Consider the following 24,293-nt stretch of genomic DNA (forward strand, 5'->3'; position numbering starts at 1 on the left):
GCTCTTCCCTGTTTTCTTGATTTCTTGACCAATTCTTCTCGGCTTTAGGATTTGGAAAAACATAAATGTCCCCAAAAACGCCCAGCAGAATTGCCCACGGAAAGACAGCTCCTCCCTAAGGGAAGAGAAGTCTTCAGACTCCAATTCCAGATTCTTTCTGCTATACGAGAAGACCCAGCGAGGAGCCTGGCTGGTGAGAAGTGAGGGTGTGAACGGAACCCACTGAGGGAAGAGTGTGCCAAGGTACTGAGCCCTGGAGACTTGAATTTAGCATCTGAGATCCAGAGAGAAGCCACTTTGGAACCTGGCAAGGGCAGATGGAGATGGGAACACACAGGAATAACACAGAGGAGAGAAGTTAAGGAAGGAGCAGTCAGCAGTGCCAAACAGAGAAAAGACGTTCAAAAGGTGAGTGATTTAGCAACCAGGAGGTAAATGACGGTCTCTTCAGAGGGCACCAGATCGCAGGGTTAGACAAGCAACAGAGGTACGGAGAGAGAAAGATCAGCTGGATGAAATGCACGTTTTTTTCAAGAGCATGAAGATGTGAATTTCTGACGTTAAAAAAAAAAAGGAAAGCTCAGCTTGGTGCTCTGTGACGACCTAGATGGGTGGGATGTGGGGGGCGGGGTGAGGGAGGTCCAAACGGGAGGGGATATAGGTATACATAGAGCTGACTCACTTCATTGTACAGCAGAAACACAACATTGTAAAGCAATTATACTCCAATAAAAAAAAAAAAAAAGGTAGTCAGTAATTGGCGTGATTACTCAATAGTACATGAGAGCTCTCTGCATATAAGAAACAGGACACCTCTCAGGCTGGTCTCAGAGGGATCTCATCCAACTCCTACGTGACTGGTGTCTTTATTGCCAATGGCCGTCACATTCCTCTCCAGACCAGACCAGACCAGACGTCCCCACTCGGTTCACACAACCTGCCGCAGACGCCTGGAGGGATCCCCAAATTGTGTGTGCCAGAGCCGGCCCCATCTCCTCCCTGGCTCTGCTGCTCTCTGGACCTCTCTCTTTCCATTTTGTTTGTTTCAACGTGTTATTGCAGAAAAGAGTCAAACATATTCAAAATCACAAAGAACAGGAAAACCCACCCCACGTATTCATCATCCAGCTTCAACAATTATCCAACACAAATCCCGTCCATTACAGAGTCTAATTACTTAATTCCTTCTGTGTCCCCCCGTCACCAGCCCGTGTCATTTCCGTCTGAACCACTCTAACAACCTAACTGGTACACTAGCAACTATTCTTCCTTTTAATCCATTTTCTACATGGTAGCGATTTTGTAAAAAAAAAATCTGATCTTGTCAGTGTCCGGTTTTATTATAACCCTTCTCCTGGTTTCGTCTTGCTCTTCGGATTAAGGTGTATCATCAACCTGGCCTTCGAGGTCTCCCATGGTCTGGCCAGTCCGGGCCCACTCTCGCAGGTTTACCTTGTGCCCTGTCCCCTCTTCTTGTCGTAGCAGACTTCCTGGTGGCCAGGACAGGTTTCTGCTCTGTCTAGGACCCCTACCTGGCCCAGGCAGCTCCAACTCTTCTACTGGTCTCCAGTATTTTCAGGGAACCTCCCTGAGCTTCCAGGACAGGCCAGGCTTCCCTGTTACATGAGCTCACCATCCCTGTGAGCTGTGTCCAAGGGCGGCCTCCCTCGCCGGGCGCGAGCTCAAGGGGCTCGCCAGACTGTGCGCCTGCCTTGCCTCCTGCACTTCACAGACTCATTCTGCAATGGCCAAATCAGGAACAACCACAATCATAACTGAATTACTACCTTTTATCCCACATGTTTCCACTAACAGGATTAATTCTAAAAGCCCGTCTCACAGAGAGAAAACACACTTTAGGAGCCGGACATAACTTGCATCTTACCCTTAGTTAAAGCAGGGAGGTGTGTGGGGCACGCCCAGAGGAGTGAGGCCAGTACCTCACGGGGAGCTGCTGCACGTCACACAGGATTTCTCGGGGTCACTTGTGATCCTAAGGAACACTGTAATTCTGCCTCAAGAGGATACGGGGGCCACAGGCCTGGGGCCTCCACCTCACGCACGTGCATCGCGCTCTCAGCCTGTGCGGCCTCCAGGGCCCCGGGAGGCACCCGGCCTCCTGTCCTCGCGGGGGACAGGCGGAGGCAGCACAGGCCACCCGGGGCCTTGTTCCACAAGGCCGACGTCCCCACCTCGGGGCTGCTTCTCTTCAAGAAGGGAAAGAAATGTGTCTCAACTGACGAGGACACACCACGCCATCGTTCGGGGTCAGTGGACCTCTTCTTCCCCATAAGCATTAGCACTTCCCCTTTGGAGTCACATCATCTCCAAGCAAAACACAGAGAAGCAAAAGGTTCAGAAAATGAACAGTCCCAAACCACCGACTACACTCTGCCGATGACGTGCGGGAGCTTCAACCCCAGCCCGGGGCCCCATCACTCAGCACTTTCTGAGGTGCCCCCCTCCACTGCCAGCCTATGTGCACTCAGGGTTTAAAAGTAATTTCGATATTACCTAACGAGCAAAACCCCCCAAAACCCAAACCAAAAAAAAAAACAAACAGCCCCCTCCCCAAACTGGGAGAGAAATGGGAGGCCTCAAATACCATTCAGTATTCTAAGTCTCACATTTTCTTAATGGGCCTAAAAAAACTAAGTAATTTTTGGCTGTGTTGGGTCTTCGTTGCTGCACGTGGGCTTTCTCTAGTTGCGGCGAGCGGGGGCAACTCTTCGTTGCGGTGCGTACGGGCTTCTCACCGCGGTGCCTTCTCTTGTTGCGGAGCACGGGCTCTAGGCACGCAGGCTTCAGTAGTTGTGGCTCACGGGCTTCAGTAGTTGTGGCTCGCGGGCTCTAGAGCGCAGGCTCAGTAGCTGTGGCACATGGGCTCAGTAGTTGTGGCTCGCGGGCTCTAGAGTGTAGGCTCAGTAGCTGTGGTGCACGGGATCAGTTGCTCTGCGGCATGCGGGATCTTCCCGGACCAGGGTTCAAACCCACGTCCCCTGCGTTGGCAGGTGGATTCCAGCGCCACCAGGGAAGTCCTTTAATGGGCTTTTCTTACTCCATCACCTCAACTCTTTTGTTTAGATAAGCAGAAATCACTAGTTTTTCTGACTGAGAATGGTTTAAAGTTTAAAATATCAAAACAAACAAACGTAGCAATTGAACCAGTGCTCTCCATTCCCACCACTTTAACCTCTGTCCACCTGCTACTTTCTGCTTCAGTCATTTTTACTTATCTTATGAGCCTCAGAGCGTAATGAACACATCTTTAATCTGATCATAACCTTCGGCCTGATAAACTTTTACAAATCCCTGACCTGAGTTACGTGACCGTGTGGGCTCCCATTTTTGACCCTGGCCCCTCGTGCCTGCTCACCCCCTACCTTGCCCTGAATCCCAGGTGTGCCTGCAGTCAGCCCCTTGGTGTTGGTTACCCCGTAAATGCTGAGGCTCTAACTGACTAGATTTAGGTGGTAGGTGATGAAAGGCGAAAATATTAAATCTTGAAAGTGGAACTAAGTTAGACTTGCCAAGAAAAACTGTGTCTTCTCTAAGTGAAAGAATGATGTTTCAGAAAGTAATAAATGCATTAGCTCAGAAACAGGGGCAGCGTATACAGAAGGGAAGCGGGTGGGTGGGCGGCCAGAGAAGTTCACGGGTCGCATGTGACTGGTCTTGAACCGGGCAGGGGCCACTTGAGGACGTACAGATATGCAGCAAAGACGAAACCAAAATTCAGTTTAACGTGGGGTATAAAGTCAGATCTGGGCAGGAAGAGGCTTCCACGATGGCTCTGCTTGTGAAAGGACTGGAGTTCTCCCTACAGTTGAAGGAGAGAAGGGTGTTTCCCGGATACACAAAGGATACAGTGAGTCTTTTCAGAGCCTGGTTATCTCAGACTAAAGATGGACATTTGGTTATTTTTTCCTTCAGAGAAAATGGTTACCCTCTTCATCTCATGGCAAAGACAGAAGACGAATTCATAAATTTAGCTGTGTGCTTTCTGAACCAATCTGCACTGTCACCAAGTATCAGCTTTTTATGTAATTAAAATTGTAACCTGCTCCCTCTTTCTCCTTTCCTACATCGACTGCACCAAAACTAGTACATTTCTTTCGTTTTGCTTTTTTTTTTTAAGTTTTATGATGGAAAAATGTCAACATATTCAAAATAATAGTACAATCAGCTGCCATAATCCATCACCCAGCTTTAAGGGCTAGCCTATAGCTGTAATAGTCTAGGATTTTCTTATCCTACCCTCTCCACACTCTTTAAAGATACGATGGTTATGTTTTCCATCTCCCTTGACCACACAAAGCCAGGTCACACTCCAAATGTAAGGTCCCCAAGCTAAAGTTTAGCTCTGCGTGGGTAATTTTATTCTATTACCACCCACAGAAAGGTTGAGTCAGGACTAAGTTATTTAAGCATTTTACTCCAGAAGAGAAAGGGAATCTTGGTTGTATAAATGAAACCCAAATCTGCCAGAGGCACCCAGCACTGTGTTACTCTGTTCGTTCTGGTGTAAGCTCTCACACAAGTGAGTCCTCAATCCCAACCATGGAACTTTCTCGTAATTCTTTTTCGTAAGGGGTCCCAGACTCAGCCCCTTTGTCTTATACTGAAAAATATGCTCGTCAGAGCTCCCCGATTTTACTTCTGCTTTTAAAACTCTCCGCTCTGACTGCTCCCTCTTACAAGCACTATCGCCCTGGCAGCCCTGGGCCGCTCCTGAAACGCCTCTCCGTCTCAGTACACCATTGCCTCCAAAGCTGCAAGTAAACATTCACAACTTTGTGCCCCAGTCTGGTTCTGCAGCCCAACCTCCCACTGTCACACCAACAGCCCTGCTGGACATCGAAGCATCTACAAGCCCATTCTTGTTGGATTATATTTCAGTTCCAGTTAGACTGAGGTCACTAAATCAAGATACGGTTTCAAAGAGGACTTTGTGCTTATCTGTTGCCACTTCTGCCCTGAAGACAGAGTAATGAAACATTCTCTATACCTGACTTATGAAGCTTTCTTTGTAGGGAAGAACAATAACACCCAGACTGCTGTAGAATCGTGTGTTAATTAAAAATTCAACATGGAACCAACTGTATCCGTCAAGCATTCACTAGCAGGTACTTACAAGTCTGTATTGACTCTTCCTGAACTTTATTTTGCTATAAAATTGTGGCGTTAGGGGAACTTATAAAGCCATCCAATGACTTGATACAGTAGTTACTTTGTATTTACATGGATGACTCTCCACAGAGCTGGTGTTCTCTCTAGGATGGGCCACAAGGAAAGGTACCGTCAGTTCTGAATGCCGATGAAGTCACTCCTCTGAGCCACAGGCTCGTTCCCTAAGATCACTGTGAATCAGGGAGTTGACTGTCCTTCCCAGCACAGCTCTCTGCACCGATGGAAGACGTCAGAGGCAAACTTGTAACCCACCTCTAATGAGACCAGACTTCACTGCAGGCACTCTGAGTGCTATCCCACACTTAGCTTCCTTTGTGTTTCCAACCCTTATTTCGCTACTCTGTTTCATTCATCCTATTGTCTTTTATGTATTGTGTAAGCCACCCTGAATCCTGCTGGCAACAGTGAGGAGTATAATTAAGACATAAGTAGACCGAGACCCTATTCTGTATGAGGCACAGTGCTGAGCTGAGGCCATGAAGATGGATAAAGCCATCCCTGTAGAAAACATTTACACAGACATCTAAGATATACGGAGTGTGAATGTCATGTAAATAGTCCAACATGCTGCGATTTCAAAGGGGTGATCGAGAAAGCCTTCATGGAAGAAATGGCATTTGAGGGTACTGAAAGATAAAGGTGTTTAACACATAGGAAAAAGAGAAGGAATATGTCTAAGCAGAGAGAAGAACCAGGAGGGTACAGCACGGCACACGTATGGAACTGGGAGTGTTTAAAAACGTTTCGACGATGGACATAATGAGGATGAAGAGTAAGGAGGATGAAACCAGAAAGGAGCTGGGGCGGCAGCAGGTGGCCCTTCCTCCTTGCCACCACGGTCATCGTCATTATCAACAATAAATACTTGCTGTATCAGACGCTAGTTCTAAAATTATAAAGAGTATCAAACCACAGTAAGGTGTCAGCTTTACTCTTAAGGGACTTATAATAGATGGAGTGACAAGAAACACAGAAGTTATACACAAATATAAAGTGGCATTTGGGAGATTTTTCTAAATGCCCTAATGGTTTAGGATGAGGATACAACTAACTTGGGCGGGAAGAGTTAGTGGAGAGCATTTTTCTTTTTCAGAAAGTGGGATTTGAGCTGGCCTTCAAAAGCAGGATTAAACGAGAAGGAAGGAAGGACCACGTTCCAGGCAGAGAAGGTAGCATGTGTATAATAAACAAGGACGTGTTCTGGGGGAATGAGGACCGAACTGTTTCACTGGAAGATGAGGTTCATGAAAATGGGAGCATATTAGAAGAGGATTTTGATTTAATATAATATGGAAGATTTAATATATTATTTTAGGGAAGAGGGGTTTTTTGTGCTTTATTTAAAGCAACGGATGAAGAACATGGAGTAAAACTGTTCACACATTAAGGAGTATTTTTGGAAGACGAAACTGCTAAGCAAGATGAGGGATGAACAGGAATGGGAGAGATGTAAGACCATCCAGAAATGAAGGGACGGGGCCTAGATTCCAAGGGTAGCTTTGGGACTAGGCAGGAAAAGCCTGGAGGGCCAAGGGACGCAGCACGTCCCCACTCCACTGACTCAGCAGGGAGGACTGGGTGGCGGCTATGCGCTGCTGGGGGCCGACAGGCTGGCTGCCCGCTGGTCCGAGAGGACCCCACGGCCATGCCCACATTCAGTAGGAAATGACTCCACCTGAGAAGACTCAGGTTGCCAGGGGCAGAGGGTGAGGCCACGTGGCACATACTCCACAGCTGCTGCCACCATGCTAAGGAACCAAGGAAGGAAGATGTGAGCTTTAAAATGGACCCGCAATACAGTCACTAAAGCAGGCCGATGAGGTCACGGAGACCTGAGAAGACAAAGTGAGATCCGATGAGAAGACAGAAGTGTGGAGGCACCTCGCACTGGGATCCTTGGCAGCAGAGCCGGCACAGGAAGGCCGTAATGCTTGCTGGATGAGCGGAAATGACGCCAATGTCCTCTGCGGCATCTGCTGGTCCTCTGAGTTTTACCATCAGCCAGCACCAGCAGCTGTAGCTGCTTTGGTAGACGAAATAGCTGAGAACCCAGCACGGGGCCGCCCCACCACGGGCTTCAATCCTTTTAAATGAACACCTGAAGGTGCAGGCTCTGCTTTCAAGATGCTCCCCTCAAGACCCAAGTGGACGGGCCCAACCTCCTCCTATATTTTAATACAGATGATTTTTCTTCCGTTACTACACTGCCAACAACTGAGCACACGTGTAGTGCCGCGGCCCATCTACACAAGCACACGAGGCCTCTCAGTATTCGACTCCTGCCGGACTGGAGGCAACGTGAAACATGCTGCTTTGCCCTGCTGCCCCACTTTCTCCTTTCAGTCCAGAGGTCACGCACGGGGTAACTTGCCTATGAAATAAACTTGCCTATTAAAAGAATTATCTGATCCTTTGTTCAGCTCTAAACCTGTTTAAAACCCATCCTTGAAGATTTCTTTGTGTTTCCAAAGTTCTACTGCTGCCCCGATGCAATGTGCTAACGGTGCCTGCAGCACGGCTAGGCGTGAGCGTCCTCAGTCGCGAGCGTCTCTTGAAGGAGAGAACGCCTCCTCATGCTGGAATCTCACGTCATGGTGGGTGGGATGGACCCACACTGATCTGCTTCAGCCTGAAGCCCCTGTACCCTGAGAGGAGCCCTGATCCCGAGCTGCGTTCCCTGGTGTTCCTCGGCCTGGGTGCGGGGCAGGTACAAGAAGCAGTGTGTCTAAAAACAGCACATGTGTTCAGGGTTTCAGCCACACTTCACGGGGCAAGACTGCCAGCTCCTCTTTGGGTAAAGAGAGGGGGACACCATGAGGGGGATTTCCCAGACACTGGTTACCCAGGAACAGCCATTATTCTCAAATCTGTTTTACCTGAAAAAAAAAAATGCCTTCAGAAAATTCTTAAGTAGATTTTGAAGTTTCTAACACAAAAATATTATTTGAATCACATTACAAGTGTGAAACCTGTAATAATTTCAGCCTAGGCCACACTGATTAGCAGTGAAACTTGTTTTCTAGCCAAACTGATAGGATAAATGGAATCATAGGACTAGATAACTTTTCAGCCCTTAAAAAAAATCATTTAAGCAGTGCCTTCTATGGCATTTAATAGATGAATTTAAATGATTCTCATATACTATGATTCAACTCAGTTAGGTGAAAAACTTTAAAAACTGTTTTCAAAGTAATTAAACCCCACTTAAAATCAGGTGCGATAATTATAATTTTTTACTAATTCAACCAATCTCCTTGTTCTGCCGCTTTCTTTTTTTTTCCCCAGCATTAATGGGTTTTGGAAAACCACCATGGTTTGGGTTACGATACATCTTTTACGTTTACTACACACGTGATAAGAATGAATACCTACTTAAAATGATTTATGTTTTAGCAGCTGTATTTATTTACAATAAGCAGCTGCTGTGATTCAGGCTAAGACTGGCCACGTGTGCTTCTCTCTGGAGCTTCTGGAACTTTCCTGGGCTTTTACGTCATTGGTGAGTAAAGGTAGCAGGTCCGACCCAGCCCGGGGAAGGTCGTAGAGAGATCCACGCGCCAGTCAGACGGCACCACGAACTTATGAGTCAACCGAAACTTCAGAGATGAGCCAATAAAATGGAAATCCAGGGAAAACTCCTTTTGCAGAAAATAGGAAAAGTTTTTGTTTTCTTAAAGAAACTTTTCCTCACAAGAACAGCAATTTAAAAAACCAGTTTCATGAGTTCAGTATGAAAACAGTTCCTATGGAAATAATTATTATAATGAAAAATGTTTGACTTCTGAAAGTTAAGGCAGATGCAATATAAATTTACCTAGTTATATATAATTATTCTTCACGGGGGAAAATCTTATTTTGATGTTTAAATACACGTGTATCAGTGGCTTACGTCTACGTAATAAAAATATTGTTTAGGGGACTTCCCTGGTGGTCCAGTGGTAAAGAATCCGCCTTACAATGCAGGGGATGCGGGTTCAATCCCTGGTCAGGGAGCTAAGATCCCACATGCTGCAGGGCACCTAAGCCCACACACCACAACTACTGAGCCCGCACGCCTCCACTAGAGAAGAGAAAACCCGCATGCCACAACTAGAGAGAAATCTGTGTGCCGCAAAGAAGACCCGATGCAGCCAAAAATAAATTAAATAAATAAATAGATAATAAATAAAAATATTGTTTAAAAGCTTACTTTCCAATGAAATATAACTGCTGGTAAATACAGTTTATTTTTGCTGTCTACTGCTGATGGACGAAGTCTCTACTAATAGAGGAATGATTTTACTCAGAAGCTGAACTTGTGCTTTAACGGCCATGAAAAGGTTAACTTCAGATTCAAGACTCACTGACCAAGTCAATCAAGCAGCTGACTGTATCCAAAAGAAAGAGAAAATGGTACTGGAGAATTACAACGGGATTATTTCTCCATCTAGAACCTTACTTGGTTTGGGAAAGATTGACATTAGAAGGAATATCCCATCATTCCTATGAAAACAAAAAAGCAAGTTATCCTACTGATTTTTAATCTAACTATATTCATGAGTCCCTAAGGCCAATCTCATATCTAACATTCAACAGTTTACACGAAAAAGTGAAACCTGCTTCACTTATCTGCTATTCTAATCCATATCTGATGAAATAAGACTCGCCACCTTAACTCATTTGAAGGAAAGTCATTTAACTTGGCTCTGCTGCCCACACAGCCAAACCGGGTTTTGAATTAACATCTGTGAAAACACCTTACGTTACTGAAAAGGTATCTTCACCAGGTCACCCCTTTTGAATCCCATGTACATGCCTGTGTCAGGCCCTTTAAAGGTGTGTTCACATTCTTCCCTCTAACATTTCATAGATGTGATAACAAGTGAGGCAGCAACCCCCATAATTAGAAGTAGAAAAGGGATCCCCCAAAGATAACAGGAAAATAAAGACTTAAAAAAAGATATTAAAGATAGTACTGTTGAAATAATTAACACCAAACACAATAAAATCAGAGATAAAAAGTTTTCTGATTCAGACCTAAGAACCAACTGTTCTAGAAGCTTTTCTTCCCCAATAGTTGTCCCAAACACGATCAAAATTAAAGTTCACAATAGGGACAAAACTGAAGACAACTTACCTGTCTCTTAGAAACACACGATACTTGCTATGTAAAATTATCAAGTGAATTACAGATAACCCAGCAGAATATTCTTGTGCCTCCCGCAGTGGGGATGGGGGTGTGTATGAGAAATGCCATACATTTCAGGGCCTTTCCAGGGCAAACAGCCCTGTGAGCTTCAATGGGAGGGCAGTACACAGACCGAAGTTCCTGCAAGGGGCAGCCTGTGGCCTGTGGGTGCCAGAGCCAAGTCTCTAGGAGGCTTTAGCCTGTTCTTTCTATGGAATAATCTTCTCTCTTCTAGTGCAAGGAATGTAATTTTGAGAAGACATAAAGGAAAAAAGAATATCAAGAAATTAAACCCTTAATGCCTAAAAAGTGCCAGAGAAGAGTTTATGGAGATGTTTACTAAATAAAGATGCTTGTGAACCTTCTATTTTAGAAAGCCAAAACAAGGTTCTCTACGAGAGTCTAGCGAAAATCTTACCCCTTGGATTTGAAAGTGGATACACGAGAGACACCTGCAGTCCGTGCGTGGGAATGGTTAGGCCCGACTGGTTTTCAGTTAAACAGTACTTACATTTAAAGCAGCTTCTCCACACTTTTCAATCGCTGCAAGACCCTGATTATGAATGTGTGTCTCCAAGAGTTTTTTCAATTCTCCCAGGCCATCCTGGATTCTAGATACAAGATTATACATGCGACCCAAATCTGAAAGAAGAAGGCGCCACACCTTTATGCACAGAAACAAACTCTGCATATCCATTCCACTAAGTGCTTATAGAGGTGAAAGGTACACTGAAATAAAACCACCGTGTTTTTACACCTTAATAATCAAATGCACTTAACTGTAACCAAATACTTTATATTTAGCATATGTATATTTAGCTGAAAGTAACAATGAAGTCATGCTATTATAAAAGCATATTCGGGCTTCCCTGGTGGCGCAGTGGTTGAGAGTCCGCCTGCCGATGCGGGGGACACGGGTTCGTGCCCCGGTCCGGGAGGATCCCACGTGCCGCGGAGCGGCTGGGCCCGTGAGCCATGGCCGCTGAGCCTGCGCGTCCGGAGCCTGTGCTCCGCAGCGGGAGAGGCCACGGCAGTGAGAGGCCCGCGTACCGCAAAAAAAAAACACCCCAAAAACAAACAAAAAAAACCAGTGGTAGCATCATTTAATGCTAAGGTGTATGGAACAAGTTAGACTCCAAACCAAACTGAAAAGACGATCTTCCCCCAAAGTCACACCCCAAACACACTGCAGAGGTCTGAAATCAACACACGACAAGGTGCACACACGCGCACACACAATCTCACACGTGAATCTCTTAAAGAATGACTGGTGTTGGTAATGCTAACTCTGAGTCTAGAACTTCACACAATTTCAAAATCACAGATCAAAATAAATACCCTTGTGTTTTGAATCTCAGTGGCTCACCTTCATTTTTGTCGGCATCCAATAAATTCTGAAACTCTGTGTGGAAAATCTCCAAGTGTTTCTCGATGAGCACCTGCTCGCACTTCCGGGCTAGCTCGTCCTGGGTGCTCTCATGAAGGTAGACCTGGACTCTCCGCTGCTCCTCCAGCAAACGAGCCTCTGCCTGTGGGAATTAATTCAAGTCAGAGGTTTGGGTTTTCTTTTTAAAAACTGCTAACAAAAATAGCAGCAAATTAGGGCTTCCCTGGTGGCGCAGTGGTTGAGAGTCTGCCTGCCGATGCAGGGGACACAGGTTGGTGTACCGGTCTGGGAAGATCCGACATGCCGTGGAGCGGCTGGGCCCGTGAGCCATGGCCGTTGAGCCTGCGCGTCTGGAGCCTGTGCTCCGCAGCGGGAGAGGCCACAACAGTGAGAAGCCTGCGTACCGGGGAGGTGGGGGGGGAAAGGCAGCAAATTAAACTCGGCAAACCTGTCCGAAGGAAAAAAAGGGAGGGGAGGGGTTTTCTGATTTTAGGATGAATGCCAACTATAACTAACCGGTCACTGATGCGTCCCATGTTCTCTGTAACCTATATTTTTGCTTCCAAGTCCTCTTTAAGTGACTTTAATGAGGTTATCGTGATTAACAGTCCAAATGTATTTACATCAATTTTCTTCCCACAGATCCGTGGTGTTTCACACCTTTTGGGTGTAATACCCCTGGCGACACTCTGAGAAACCTGTGGATTCTCCACTGCACACTGACATGGAGGGAAGAACCACGCCCTCTGACTGAGAGCTACTTGAGGTCAAGTCACATAAGTACATTCCCTGAAATGACCACATGGGAAGAATTAGTAGCAATTAGACTTTTAAAAAATTTAAATATTATGGCCTTCTCTTGCCAATCAACTGAATACGCATCTCTGAAATCTACTGGATTATTTATGCATCTCAATTTCTTCCATCTCCCTTCAAGGAAGAGAGGGAAACAGGGATGCAATTTAAAAGAGAAGCTAAGTTAATAAAAGTCGGTATGTTTTACAACATATTACCAGAAATGTGTGGTGTAAAGTATCACCTAGGAACCACTAAATTTTCAAAGCAAGAAAGAAATTTCAGGGCTTCCCTGGTGGCGCAGTGGTTGAGAATCTGCCTGCTAATGCAGGGGACATGGGTTCGAGCCCTGGTCTGGGAGGATCCCACATGCCGCGGAGCAACTAGTGAGCCACAACTACTGAGCCTGTGCTCTGCAACAAGAGAGGCCGCGATAGTGAGAGGCCCGCGCACCGCGATGAAGAGTGGCCCCCGCTTGCCAGAACTGGAGAAAGCCCTCGCACAGAAACGAAGACCCAACACAGCAAAAATAAATTAATTAATAAACTCCTCCCCCCAACATCTTCTTAAAAAAAAAGGAAAGAAATTTCAATGATCTTGCATGATTCAGGTAACCTGAATAAAGAGTGAAAAACTATATTTTGTATTGTAAAAATGCCAATACTTCCCAAAATGATTTCTTTTTTTGTTTTGTTTTGCGGTACATGGGCCTCTCACTGTTGCGGCCTCTCCCGTTGCGGAGCACAGGCTCCGGACGCGCAGGCTCAGCGGCCATGGCTCACGGGCCCAGCCGCTCCGCGGCATGTGGGATCTTCCCGGACCGGGTCACGAACCCGTGTCCCCTGCATCGGCAGGCGGACTCTCAACCACTGCGCCACCAGGGAAGCCCCCAAAATGATTTTTAAATTTGGCATAATTTTGGAGAAATCTAGAAAAATTCAAGTGGAAGAATAAACATCCAAGAGCCAAAAAAACAAAATGAAAAAATGACTCGGCAGGCCTTGCGCTGTCAAGAATTACTAATAGGACAATAGGTTCAACTGCAGAAATTTAAACCTTACTGCACATTCTAAAGAGAGTTAAATGTGAAAAACAAAATAAACTTGGAAAATATCTGTAGTATATATCAAAAGGTCAATGTCCTTAATATATAATAATCTCTGAAAAATCAATAAGTATGTGCAAATAAAAACATGGGAAAGGAAAAGGAACAATTTGCAAAGTAAGAAATACTTGAAGATTCTGATAAGATATAATTTGTTATATTATTTGGTTAATGGAATACCGCTATCCAGTAAATAGAAAATACATTAATGTAATAAATTAGTGGGGGAAAATAGTTATTAAAAGACTCTACAGGGCTTCCCTGGTGGCACAGTGATTAAACAATCTGCTGGCCAATGCAGGAGACACGGGTTTGAGCCCTGGTCCAGGAAGATCCCACATGCCGCGGAGCAACTAAGCCCATGTGCCACAACTACTGAGCCTGCGAGCCACAACTACGGAGCCCGTGCTCCGCAACAAGAGAAGCCACCGCAATGAGAAGCCTGCGCACCGCAACGAAGAGGAGCCCCAGCTCTCTGCAACTAGAGAAAGCCGGCACACAGCAACAAAGACCCCGCGCAGCCAAAAATAAATAAATAAAAACAAAACAAAACCCTATAGCATTACTCCAATTTGGTGTTTACGTGCATACTTAAGCAAGTGTCCCAAGTTTGTGCAGGTTTATGCTATTTGTATTTCCCTGCAAGTCTACAGTTGTGTGTTTTCTTTCCTGATTACAAAGCTATTTTAAAAAACAGTAAAAGATCTTTCTGTGCTTTAACTCTGAAGTTCCAAGCCTCTGCTGCTTCATATCTAGTATTTCATTTAGCCTGATACCTCAAGGACTAAAGCTGGCGAAATACAGGACATGCAAACCAAAAAGCACCACTTTTTCTCGAGGTTATACCTGTTCCTGGAAGAACATAATACCCTGGCAGCAAAAAGTCATCTCTTAAAAACTTTTCTCTCCCCTAAAATGAAAGGTAAAGCTTTGGTATCACTGCTGATTCACTCTCTGGGGGACATTGGCTTTCCATCCCCTGTACTACAAAAAAACAGTAGCACTTTACAGACTCTTCCTGCAGGGGCCGAGAGGGAAGAGCAAACTGGTCCCTAAGTGATCACAAAAGCCAGAGGGGCTCAGTAGTTGTTTACACAGCAGTCCCCCCTTATCTACGGGGGATATGTTCCAAGACCCCCCAGTGGATGCCTGAAACTGTGAACCCTATAGGTACTATGTTATGTTTTTTCCTATACATACATACATACGTATGAGAAAGTTTAATTTACAAATTAGGTACAGTGAGAGATTAGCAACAACAACAATAAAGTAGAGCAGTTATAACAATATAATGTAATGAAAGTTATGTTTAATGCCTTTTCCATCTTAACTGGGCACGTGTCATGCACTGTGGCCATAACGTCAACTTGAGGTGTGACAGCAAAACTAGCACAAATTTCCCTTCTTCACAATTTCATGGAGAGACAACTTATTCTCACCACATCTTAGCAACCTTTTCCTTATTACGTTGAGAACTTTCTCCTTTTGACTTAAAGGAAGTACTTTAGGGCTTCTCTTTCGCGTATCTGAATTGCTACTCTTGTGCGTTGGGGCCACTTTTAAGTAAAATAAGGGCTATGTGATCTCAAGCACTGCAGACGACGGTCGATCTGATCACCTGGTCGATGAAGAGACTAACAGGGGAGATGCTATGGACAAAGGTATGATTCAAGGGCAAGATTCCATCATGCTACTCAGAACGACATGTTTCAATACATACAATTTAAAGCTTATGGACTGTTTATTTCTGCAACTTTCCACTTAATAGTTTTCGGACTGAGGTTGACTGTGGGTAACTGAAACTGTGAATAAGGTGGGACTACTGTCCACAGGCCTACTTCCTTTTATTGCGATTCACAGATACTGCTTTTTTAAAAACAAAACAGAAACTGAAGGGCTGTGGGTAGCGCAAGTGTATCAGCACCGTGTTTTCAATAGCGTTTGCTCACTTTGGGTCTCGGTGCCACATGCTGGTAATTCTCAAAATATTTAAACGTTTTCATTATTATTATTTGTTATGCTGATCTGTGATCAGTGATCTTTGATGCTGCTATTATAATTGTTTTGGCGTCATTTAGCAATAACTTTTTTTTAAATTAAGGTATGTAAATTGGTGTTTTTGACATAACGCTATTCTCCTCATTTCATAGACTACAGTATGGCGTTATGCCCTGGGAAACCAAAAAATCCGAGTGACTTGCTTTCTCGCAGTGGTCTGAACCTGAGGCTGCAGTGTCTCTGAGGTTGGTGAAAAACCCAAGGTCCTGGGTGTTATATCATTAGGTTTTAGGAAGGACAGTCATTTACATTCTTTGTTGACTTGAAGGCAAATAAGCTCTTGATCAGCACTGTACTTGGCAGATAATTATATCAGAACACCCAGATCAAATTCAGAATGACTAAATAAAGTTAAGCAATTAAAGACTGTTCCTATTAATTCTCTTAGGATCAGTATGCAGGAAAAACAAAATGAAAAAGAAAAAAAAAAGACCAAAAAAGTAAGCAAATTAATGAAATAAGGTATATTTATTTTTAAAGTTTTAAAAAATGACATCAGAAACCTAAAAGAGTCACACTTTTTTTCGTAGCTCAGATGAGACAGTAAGATATGCTAAAACACTAATATGGCTCAGGGGTGTTCATTCATCAAAGTCATCAGTAGAAGGAAAGCCAAAGATTCTCAACTGTTTCCACTAAAAGATTCCTAACAACACAGAAATGGGAACATAGACCCCTGCAGGGAATTTGCACATCTAGCCCAAACTGGCTGTTAAAAGCAGAGTATTTCTTGAAAGTTCATGCTTTATCGCAATATTGTTCATGAGTTTTGTACTCTACTTCCTGATAGAATGTTTTAATATAAACGTAATTTCTTAAGTTATTGAATAAAATGTGCCACAATTTATCCCATGGTTTTGCATATTCTCAGGCATATACTGAAGGTTCTAAACAATGTGCGTGTGTAAAATACCAAACACTTATATATCATGCTTGCTCTTTGCCAAGCATCAAATAATATATAATAATGATAAATTATCCCCATTTTATAGATGAGGAAACTGAGGAACAGAAAGGTTAAGGTCAACTCCCTAGTAAATGGTGGAGTAGGGATTTTAAATTAGACCCATAGCTCAGTTTGAGATGCAAGGCTACAGCTACAGGTAAGGGTAGAATTGTTCACACGGTTAAATTCCAATTTTATGCTCACAGAGTCTCTGCATTATGGACTTTCAGAATGGATGGACGTCATGTTTGGTAAGATCCAACCAGATTTGGGCCAAACCTTTAACGCCTCTAGGAAGAAATCCCCTCTAAGAGAGCAAGGATGCTGGAAGCATGCTCTCTGTTGAAGGCAGAGCTCACACTGGGTTGAAAATATCCAGGCCCTTGGAAATGTTTGCTCCTCAAGTTGCCTTTGGTTCCAGGTCCGATTTTTTTTTTTTTTACTATACTTTTTTTTTTTTTTTTACTATACGCGGGCCTCTCACTGTTGTGGCCTCTCCCGTTGCGGAGCACAGGCTCCAGACGCGCAGGCTCAGCGGCCATGGCTCACGGGCCCAGCAGCTCCGCGGCACGTGGGATCTTCCCGGACCGGGGCACGAACCCGTGTCCCCTGCATCGGCAGGCGGACTCTCAACCACTGCGCCACCAGGGAAGCCCCCCAAGTAGAATATTTCTGAAGCGTTGCACTTTTGTTAGGTTTTGAGGTATCAGAAATTTGTTTGTCAAGGACTTCCAGTTTCAAACTTGTAAGGACCACTTATAATCACTATCTCTTATGGGAAAATGAACTCGGAATGTCACAAACAAATTGGGGAGGACCTTCTCTACGTGGTTAGCAGGGAGAGCGTTTGCTGCTCTTTCTGACTTACTAACGTTCGATCTCAGCACATGGAGAAAGTGATTCTGCAGTGCATTTGCTCTCCAAGTGAACAGAGAATAAAGGGAAAAAAGCAGGTCAGACACAGTCAGCCCCAGACTCCCTGGATGTCTCCTTGCCCGTCTCGGTCAGCAGCCATAGCCTGTGGGCAAAATCCTGCCTGTAAGTAAACTTTTACTGGAACACCGCTGCACTCACTGTTTAGATGTTGCCATGGCTGTGCTTCTGCGCTACAACGGCAGAGCTGAACAGTTGCAAGAGAGACCACAGGTGCACAAGGTCTAAAATATTTACCATCTGGCCCTTCATAGAAAGTTTGCTACCTCCTGACTTAGGTCACTCCTCAGAGCATAAGTCTGGGATACCTGTATTCCCGAGAAGGAGAACGAAGAATAATTCCACTAGAACTTCACTGTAACATCACTTAATGTAGAAAAAGATTTATGTTACAGACACCGATCTTGGATTTTTTCTTGTCTAAGCCTTCGATCCTGTTCTCTCAGAAGGACTTCTCCTCTAATGCAAACTTGAAGACTGTGTTATATAGATTTTTAGGGGATATTTCAGAAGCAAAAAAGCAAAAGCTTAAAGTTTGCAAATATTTGTTTCCTAAAAACTAGTTTCTCATTGACGTAAGACCGTGGCTCCCGTTAGATACACATATACATTCTACTGTAGTAGAGACAGTTCAAAACACGAAAGTCATACAGCTATTACGGTTATATCCTCCGATCAGTAAGGAGAACACTGAGCCATGATTATCAAATTAATTTATAAAAGCTCCTTGGTGAACTGGGAGAAACCATCTGCACCTGCTACAGACACTACAGGATAACAGTGCCTAAGAAATGACTTTGAAGAAAGTTGCATATATTAAAAAGAATAATTCATTTGAGCAGCAATAACTTTTAACTTAAGCCTACTTTAAGTACTATGTTTAAGCTTACCTTTTTCATGTATTCAGTAACCGGGTTCTGCTGCAAGAATTCGGTACTCTCTCTGGTATAAAATCTCTCTGTGTCAGCCAAAAACTGAGATTCAAAGGACTCTTTGTACACTGTTAGCGTTGGGCCCTTCGCAAAGGCATCATCTTCATTCAGTCCCAGTTCCACTGGAAGTAAATAGGAACTACATTTCAACTGCCCTATTTTTGGTTATATTTTAAGGAATATACTTAGGTGTGGCATTCAGTTTAAGTTAAGTTAAAAGGTAAGAAAAAAATAACAGGGCATAAGGCAAATCTGTTATTCACTGGTAGTAAAGTATACTTTCAATAAAAGAAAAAAGAAAAAAGTCCAAGACACACAAAAGCAAGTAATTCTGATGGATGGCCAGGCATGTTCCAAATTATCATGAAGTTCATTCAGAGAACGTTTATATTTCTAAAAGCTTACCAGAAGGAAGAATGCCTAATTCTAAACTTTCAAAGAAATACAATGCTACCTAAGCTTTTGAAATACTGTATTACTTTTTAGATTTCTCAATCTGTTATCATTCGGCTCCATTAATGACACTCTAGCATATAAATCCAGTAATTCAGTATGAGACCAGAAAAGAAAATAATTCAAATGTCTAGTCCATCAAAATTTCCTTAGGGCACAAAGATCAAACCATTTTTATAATGGGTAAAATCAAACCGAATCACACTGACATAAAGAGAATTATGAGTACCTCTGTAAATGCTAACAATATTCTTGATAATACTAAACTATCTGAAAATAAATCTATTGGAGCACTGTGATGTAATTGTCACTTGATATACAACTTTGAATAAATTAAAGGGAAATTGTTTACCGTAAGACTGTACAACTCCGCTTATCAGTCTTGTATTGATGGTTTCACCATTTCTTTCCTTTTCAATCAGTTTTAAAACAGCATTTGTTACCTTTAGAAAGGATATAGGAAGAAAACATGTAGATTACAGACTACAGTATGTATTGGGCTGGCCAAAAAGTTCGTTCGGGTTTTTAGCCAACCCAACATTATGTTACTACATAGCTCTTAAACATTAGAATCCATTAAATGCAAGATGAGAGGCACTCTCAGGACATCCCAAAGGCGTGAGGAAGACAATGGCTAAGAAATGAAATCTGGAAGGGGTTTTAAAAGGAAAACATGCACACACTCACACAAGTAGGTACCTGTTTATTCAGTGGCCTGAAAAGACAATCTCTCCAAGTCACCAATGCAAGCTGGATGAAAAGGAAAAGGAACAGTATTAAATGGCTGTACTTTTACTATGCTTTTTCCAAAGCTGAAGTCATAGGAAACAGCCTGAATCCTAGATTACATGTATCAATATTTCTAGATTATAAACTTCGTAAAAATCATCATGATGAAATCAGAGAGCCATGCTCTTAACAACTTCAAAAGGTATCAAAGTACAGACGTTTATCAGCTCACATTTTAATAGTTGAGATAAAAAGAAAATCTGGATTTTAGGAGAACATACATATTAGCCTAAAGGGCAACAGTGGATTCAATGTATAAAATTGTTCTCTGACTCAAATGTATGTTTTGACCTAACACATTTAAGAAAGATAATTCCAACCTAACACATTTAAGAAAGAGTTATCATAGTTTACCATTTATCATAGTTTCCTAATACTCAGTAAAATAAATAATAGATCTTAAATATCGAATAAGTTCTGTACCTTTATCATGGTGTTTTATGTTACATGGATGCATACAACTGTAAATGCATCAAACTGCACATCTTAAATGAATGCAGTTTATTATACATAAATTATTCAAATTTCCCATTTTATTAGTATGTGTGCGTATGATGCATTTTTTAAAGTTCTGGAACTTCTCAATAGAGGTTATGTTAGAAAGTTACTGTAAAATGTTCCCCCAAAGGGAAATGTTACAATTCATATATGGTTTTTAAACTGTTGAGAAAGGTATTATTCAGTTAAGTTCAAACTCAAATTTATAACAATTTAACACTCAAATACAAACTGCTGAGAAATTAATTTAAAGGTAAATGCTATCAGTCTTATTTTCCCCAAAATTTAACCACAGATAAAACTGGGTTTATGTAAGATAATACAGTTCTGAAAAGATTATGTGTAAATTTAATTTACAAAATGAAAAAAATTTCTACCAAAAAAAGGGCAACATGAAAGCACTATTTAAGAGAAAAATATTTTTAGTAAAGCATGAACAATATATACTCAAGTACTATTAGAATAAAAAGGTTATTTCAGCATTAGGAATTATGCTACCAAAAAAGACTCCGGGAAGAAAGAGTCTTATTTTTCAGGAAAAATACACCCTGTGGGGCGCGGTTTGAAGGTAACTCTCCCTGTGCAAACTGGCCGCTGCTCCTCTCCCGCACTCCTCAGACCTGTCAGTGCGGCGGGGCGGGGGGGGTGGGGGAGGCAAGGCAAACGCAACGTGTGGCCATCAACTTCCAGGAAAGATACTGCACCTTTCAAAATAACTTTTCCCAAACATTTTTCTAAGTTAAGACAGCACTAGGCAGACCTCATTTGACTTGGGATAATTTGTCACTTTGAAGGAAGAAAGGCAAGATTAAGAAAGCAGGACCGAAGGTAAACCAGAGAAAGTTCAGAAGGACAGATTTAGGGAAGAAGTCTTGCTGAATCCCTTTAACGTGTTAATAATGAAATTAGCTTATGCGCTCTGGTTGACTGGAAAGGAAACCCACAACTTTCTATAACTGAAGAGAAAGACAAAATTATCAGGGGAAAAAAGTAAATCTTTATAGTTCATGACAAAGCATCCCTGTCTTCTGGAGAGTCTGGAAAATGCAATGAGGCATCACTGTACAAGAACTGTTCCATGTGTCAACTGATATTCGAGCTTTAAATGAATTCAAGAGGCTTCCTGCAAGAGCTGGCAAAGGAAATACTGTTTGTAGAGAGACGTGTTAACTGGCCTTTGCTATGAGTTATGGCTGCGTATTGCATTTCCAAACTGACTACAGCATTTAGGGATGTAGAAACTACGAATTTTGAAAGTAAAAAAAAAAAAAAAGGAAGAAAGAAAAGGGAAAAAAAGCAGTCAAATCTTGAAAACAGTACACAAAAAAGTTTAAAGACTATAATAATTTTTGGGAGCATGTGATGTTATTATAGCACATATATATGGTGTTTTAGGTCAAGCAGCCAAGAGGAAATCAACGAAAATCATGCTGATTCCTACACTGACAACTTTCGGTCTCAAGAAAACATTTGTAAGTGGAAAAGAAAAGGTGGACTACAAAAGACTCAAATCAAAACACTAAACCTAGAAAGTTCTGTTAAAATTATATAACAAAGTACCATTATGAAGCAATAACCGTTTGGTATAGAAACTGAGCTACACAAATAATAAAAATTTGTCATGCATCTATGGCACATTTCTTTTAATTAAATTTGCCAAAAGCAACGCAACAAAGCATTGCTATTACAGCAACATTCTTGGATATGGAGATAATCTCATTATGCAGAACCTGACATTTTAACACCACTCGTTCAAAAAAGGTACTGTCTGTATATCTTGAGAGCCTACTATGAACAGATAGACTGTTCTGTTGTTCTGAGTCCTCCCTTGACTGGTTCTCAAACTCGACAGTGCATCAGAATCACCTGGGGGGCTTGCTAAAAACACACTGCTGGGCCCCAGCTCCAGAGTCTCTAGTTAAGTCAGTCTAGGCTGAGGCCCAATTACTTGCATTTCTAACAAGTTCCCAGGTAATACTGATGCTGCAAGTTTGGAGACCACACTTTGAAAACCAGTGAGCCTGGAAAAAGCTCCCTTGACTGAAGAAACATAACTAATGAAGGTGATTTAACAATTCAAATTTTGCCTCTTCAAAATTTATTTCCGTGCAGTCTTTAAAAAAAAACCCCTCAATTTTGAATTCTGTTAAGTGTCATGACTCATATTACTTTGTATATTGAATGGGTAGAATGGGATTTCACATCACAGTCCCCTCCGTGAAGCAGTTTCCCAGACCCCAAAAGACCGTGGACGGCGGATCACTGAGGCTCGAGTCCCAAGTAAGGGACCCACTTTGCCTGCCGCGGCCGGGACGCAGGACTTGCTGTGCTAAAACGGGGACAGCTCTGGGCTCAGCCTGATGGTCGGTCAGATAATCGAAGAAGAAACTTTTAATAAGTAAATGCAGAAGTGTGCAGGCTGTAGTTTAGAACTCCAATTACTCATCCTCCTCTTTTCTCGCCACAAAATATCTAAGGGCCATTTACTGATAAATTAAAACAAAGGAAGTTATAGCTCACCAGTCTGAATACTGCTTACTATCTGCCTAGGTCTCCTACTGGGAAGGAAGATGCGTCCCTAAGAAAACACACATTTGAAAGGTGTGTAAAAAAAATCTTACGGAGTAGATTTCATAGATTCCTTTCCGTCCTTCGTCACACTCGCGGCGAACCCAGTGTCTATTGAGGTAGGCACAAATCCCGTTCAGCACCTTGCTTGAAAACCGGTAGTCTTCCCACTGTTGAGTGTAGAACTTCAGTACACTCTCATCCATCAAATCTTCTCCGTCCTAAAGACAAGTTCACTAAAGCTTTAAGATGACTAATTTGTCACATGATAAAAAATTTGAGATAAAAGTTAACTGAAACAAACCTATTGCATTAAGATACACTGATGTGTATGGTTTTAGATGGGTTCTTTGAATTATTCTGTATACAAAACATGCTCACTTACTACCAATTCTCACAAGAAAGTAGCTCATGAGGATTAGACTAAAGAGAATTTTAATGAAAATTCTTTGATCTCAAACTAGAACTTTTTTCATGGTATTAATATGCACGTACATTCATAAAAAGACTGAACTTTTTAGAATATGAGGGTAATTCCTTTATCTTAACAAATAAGGAATTCACCTCAACTTACCCCTATTTTTGATATTTTCTGTTAAAAAATTAATTAAAATGTCCAATTAACAATTTAGACCACGGGGCTGATACTATTCCATTTTTTTAATGCATCCTCTTCATTCATTAAATTTACTTAAAAATTATAAAAATCTATAGCTCTTTGTGGTAATCTGCTGCATTTTTGTAAAAATAAAGTATACAGTATAATGGTGCAATATTTCTTCTTTAAAAAGGCCTCACGAGGAAAATGTTCATTTACCAAACTATTTTTACTGAAATGTCTACAACTTAAACCACAAATTTTTATTTGAAGGAAAGTAACTTGAAATTTTTTCTTAGGTATTAATGACATCTACAAAGTTAGGTCTTACCCTTTAAAAATGGGGCATTAAATTGCAGTATAATTAAAACGTGCTGTAGCGGAAGAGCACTCCAGGGGGGAGCTGGGAGGGGGCAGCCCCTCCATGAACTAAGGGCCTGGGGCCGTCCCTGAACTTCGCAGCCTGGGGCCCTTCAACTGGCAGAATAAGAAGCTCGACAGAATGGAAGCTCCATAAATACACGCTGCACAAGTGATCCGACAAGCCACGTGAAAACCTGACCGTATCTTGATACAACCAAATCTGTGTTCATTTAAATAACAAGAAATGAACCCGAACATGTAAAGCTAAGCTATTCTGGATTATAGCAGATGACCTTTTTTAGAATGCAAAAAATAATATCGCTGATGGCATGGCTGTCAATACCTTTCAAAACACAATACACTGTTCCTCACTTCAATACTAAAAAAGAATAGTAATTCCAGTGTTCACTTTACAAAGTGTTGTGAATAAAAGCGAGGACGACACAGTGGCTTCATCAAGACTGCTTAGGAACGTGGAAAATAATACCATCTTAGTCACGATTTGTGGTCA

At 42.5% G+C, this 24,293-nt stretch overlaps 1 protein-coding gene across 2 annotated transcripts in view; it reads right to left on the reverse strand.

Annotated features, from left to right (window-relative positions):
- Nucleotides 1–24,293, reverse strand: part of CUL1 (cullin 1) — a 111,242-nt gene that overhangs the window by 18,786 nt on the left and 68,163 nt on the right. For both annotated transcript variants that reach the window (XM_007469867.1, XM_007469866.1), the window contains exons 4-9: nt 22,875–23,042; nt 19,666–19,716; nt 19,319–19,409; nt 18,472–18,635; nt 11,724–11,886; nt 10,869–10,999 (exon numbers count right to left, since the gene is read on the reverse strand). In XM_007469867.1, the coding sequence (XP_007469929.1) occupies nt 10,869–10,999; nt 11,724–11,886; nt 18,472–18,635; nt 19,319–19,409; nt 19,666–19,716; nt 22,875–23,042 (768 nt within the window). The remainder of the gene's footprint in view (nt 1–10,868; nt 11,000–11,723; nt 11,887–18,471; nt 18,636–19,318; nt 19,410–19,665; nt 19,717–22,874; nt 23,043–24,293) is intronic.

Source organism: Lipotes vexillifer, unplaced genomic scaffold (assembly GCF_000442215.2).
Source record: "Lipotes vexillifer unplaced genomic scaffold, Lipotes_vexillifer_v1.1 scaffold472, whole genome shotgun sequence".
NCBI classification, from domain to species: domain Eukaryota; kingdom Metazoa; phylum Chordata; class Mammalia; order Artiodactyla; family Lipotidae; genus Lipotes; species Lipotes vexillifer.